The following is a 2,343-nucleotide window of genomic DNA, read 5'->3' as shown; positions in this document are numbered from 1 at the left end:
GATTTTTCTTAATAAAGACAGAGTCACCCGAATGGGGCTTTCTTCTTCCTTTAAAAGCTCTAAGGTATGTTGCAAGGTGGCGAACAGGGCATACTTGAGAGTTTGTATCATCTAACGATGTTAATTTTAAGATTGAAACAACACCACTTCTTTGTTCTTTAGCATTGGTAACTGGACCTTTGATTGAGTCAGGAGTAATAATGAGACCTTTGAACGACCACTTCACTAAGTCTGATGATCTTGCTAAACCAAACATTTTACAGAGTACAAGTGTCTTGTTTAATAGCGCAGTGTATGTGTACTTGGGGATGACTTTGATAGTAGATAAGTGCTTTAATACTTGATTTGCATCCCATATCTCTTTATAATTTGCTGATGAAGGGCGCAACTTGTGAATACCAGTCATAATTCTTGTAATGAATGGATCATTAACAATATCAGTTTGATTCCTAAGGAGTAACAACTGATTCAACATAGAGCGATGACCGTTAATTGTTGAGAAGGCTAACGGAGGTTTGTGTTTGAACAGATGTGTAAGATAATCCATGAAAACAACTAAGGTAATGTTTGCTGGATTCAAAGAGTTCAAAGTACAGAAATTGCGGAATCTTGTATAACTGGAGCTATATACTTTGAGAGTTGAAGGTTCCCAAGACTTCATTAACAGCTCAGCTGTTTTTGTATTTGTTGTACGAGCGAAGGACATTACATGAGATTGGAAAGTTGAATAATCCCCAGTTTCCAACGTTGTTGGATCTGGATTGGTATCGACTCTACTGATTGTTTGGTCAATACTTCTTGGAATGTTCCCAGTACTTGAGCAAACATGTGACGATGACGACGAGGAACTTGTGCTTGAATCATCGGATACCAAGTTGCTGATCTCCAGATTGGGAAGATCAGTATTATAGAAACCTTCTTCGAACTGGATGAGTTCATCTTCTCCAGGATATAAGGCAAAAGAATGGGAGGTGGAAAGGCCAGACATTGCTTCCATTGACTCCAATCGAGGTGGAGTGCATTCATTCTGATTGTTGAGTAGTTGTTCGTTTGATGGTTGAGGTGAGATGCGAACAGATCCATCTGTATTTGACCGAATTGAAGTTGGATGCGATTGAACACTTCCTTCTTCAGTTGCCAGTTGTAACTCTTGATTACTCTGGACGATGATTTGTGATTCATCTCTGAAAGACGGCTGAGGTGGTCGGCTTTTACATTGAAGAATCCTGGAATATGCTCTCCAATCAAGTTCACTTTCTTCTTGAGGCATTGTTTCCAAAGTTGTTCGAACAGAACTGAGAGATCTTGTATTTGACCACCCTGGCGATTGATGTAAGAGAGAGTGGTAGTGTTGTCGGTTTGAATCTTCAGCTTGCAGTTGTTCAGTTTCCGACATAGCGCTTGATAGGCCATCAGCAGCGCGAGCATTTCTCGACGATTTGACTACATATTTGATTGAGTTGTTGACCATTGGAATGACCAAGTTTTGATTACCTTGTTTCCTTTCTTGAGTGTGGCACCTGCACCTGATTCCGAGGCATCGGTTGTAAGAACATAGTCGTAACTTGGAAACAGACTTGGTACTGTTGCTACCTGATGCAACATTACTTGGTGATCCATTGAAGTTGTTAGATCGCCCATTACTCCACTAAATCAAAACTGGTAAGGTAAGATAATTAAAATTAAAAAAAAATTAAAAAAAATAAAAAAAATAAAAAAATAAAAAGATTAATATAAATAAACAAAAAAATATTATTTTAGATTTCTTCAACTTCATCAATAATACCAATGCTATCAAAACCAACCGCCAGTTCTTTTAAAACAAATTGATACTACAATTAAATAATTACTGGTAAGTTAATATAATTTTTTAAAAAAAAAAAAATTAAAAAAATAAAATAAAAAATAATAATAAAATAAAATAGACTAATTTGAAAACAATAATTAAATTTTAGGTTACCTTTATACCAACAATCACTTCTTTTCAATCAAATTGATATTTCACTTAAATAATTACTGGTAAGTCAATATAATTTTTTTTTTAAAAAAAAAAAATAATATAAAATAAAGAGATTAATATAATTTAAAAAACAATAATTATATTTTAGGTTGCCCCTTCTAAAGTATGCTTTTGGTACAAATTATAATGGAAATAAAGTTCTGCTTTTCAAATTAGTCAATTATAAATGTTGTATGACCCTTGTTAAAGTCATTAATACACTTAGAATTTTCACAATTAAATAAAAAAATTTCTGATTTCAAATACTTTTACTTTTTAATTAATTCTTTTTTTTTTGTAGACTATTTTTTTTTTTAAAAATTTTTTTTAAATTATTATTATAA

General features: G+C 33.1%; 2 protein-coding genes across 2 annotated transcripts; both read right to left on the bottom strand.

Annotated features, from left to right (window-relative positions):
- DDB_G0294344 (hypothetical protein) lies at positions 1–1,396 on the bottom strand (the record flags this gene model as incomplete). The annotated part of the gene is made up of 1 exon (XM_628724.1): positions 1–1,396. A coding segment is annotated over one exon (1,396 nt), but the record flags the coding sequence as incomplete, so codon positions are not given.
- Positions 1,397–1,443: 47 nt separating this feature from the next.
- Positions 1,444–1,641, bottom strand: DDB_G0294342 (hypothetical protein; the record flags this gene model as incomplete). The annotated part of the gene is made up of 1 exon (XM_628723.1): positions 1,444–1,641. The coding sequence occupies one exon, from the start codon at positions 1,639–1,641 to the stop codon at positions 1,444–1,446; it is 198 nt and encodes a 65-aa protein (XP_628725.1).
- Positions 1,642–2,343: the final 702 nt, after the last annotated feature.

The sequence above is a fragment of the Dictyostelium discoideum genome (genome assembly GCF_000004695.1).
Source record: "Dictyostelium discoideum AX4 chromosome Un chrUn_00026, whole genome shotgun sequence".
Taxonomy (NCBI): domain Eukaryota; phylum Evosea; class Eumycetozoa; order Dictyosteliales; family Dictyosteliaceae; genus Dictyostelium; species Dictyostelium discoideum.
Note: the sequence above shows the minus strand (reverse complement) of the source record. Positions and strands in the feature narration are given on the sequence as shown.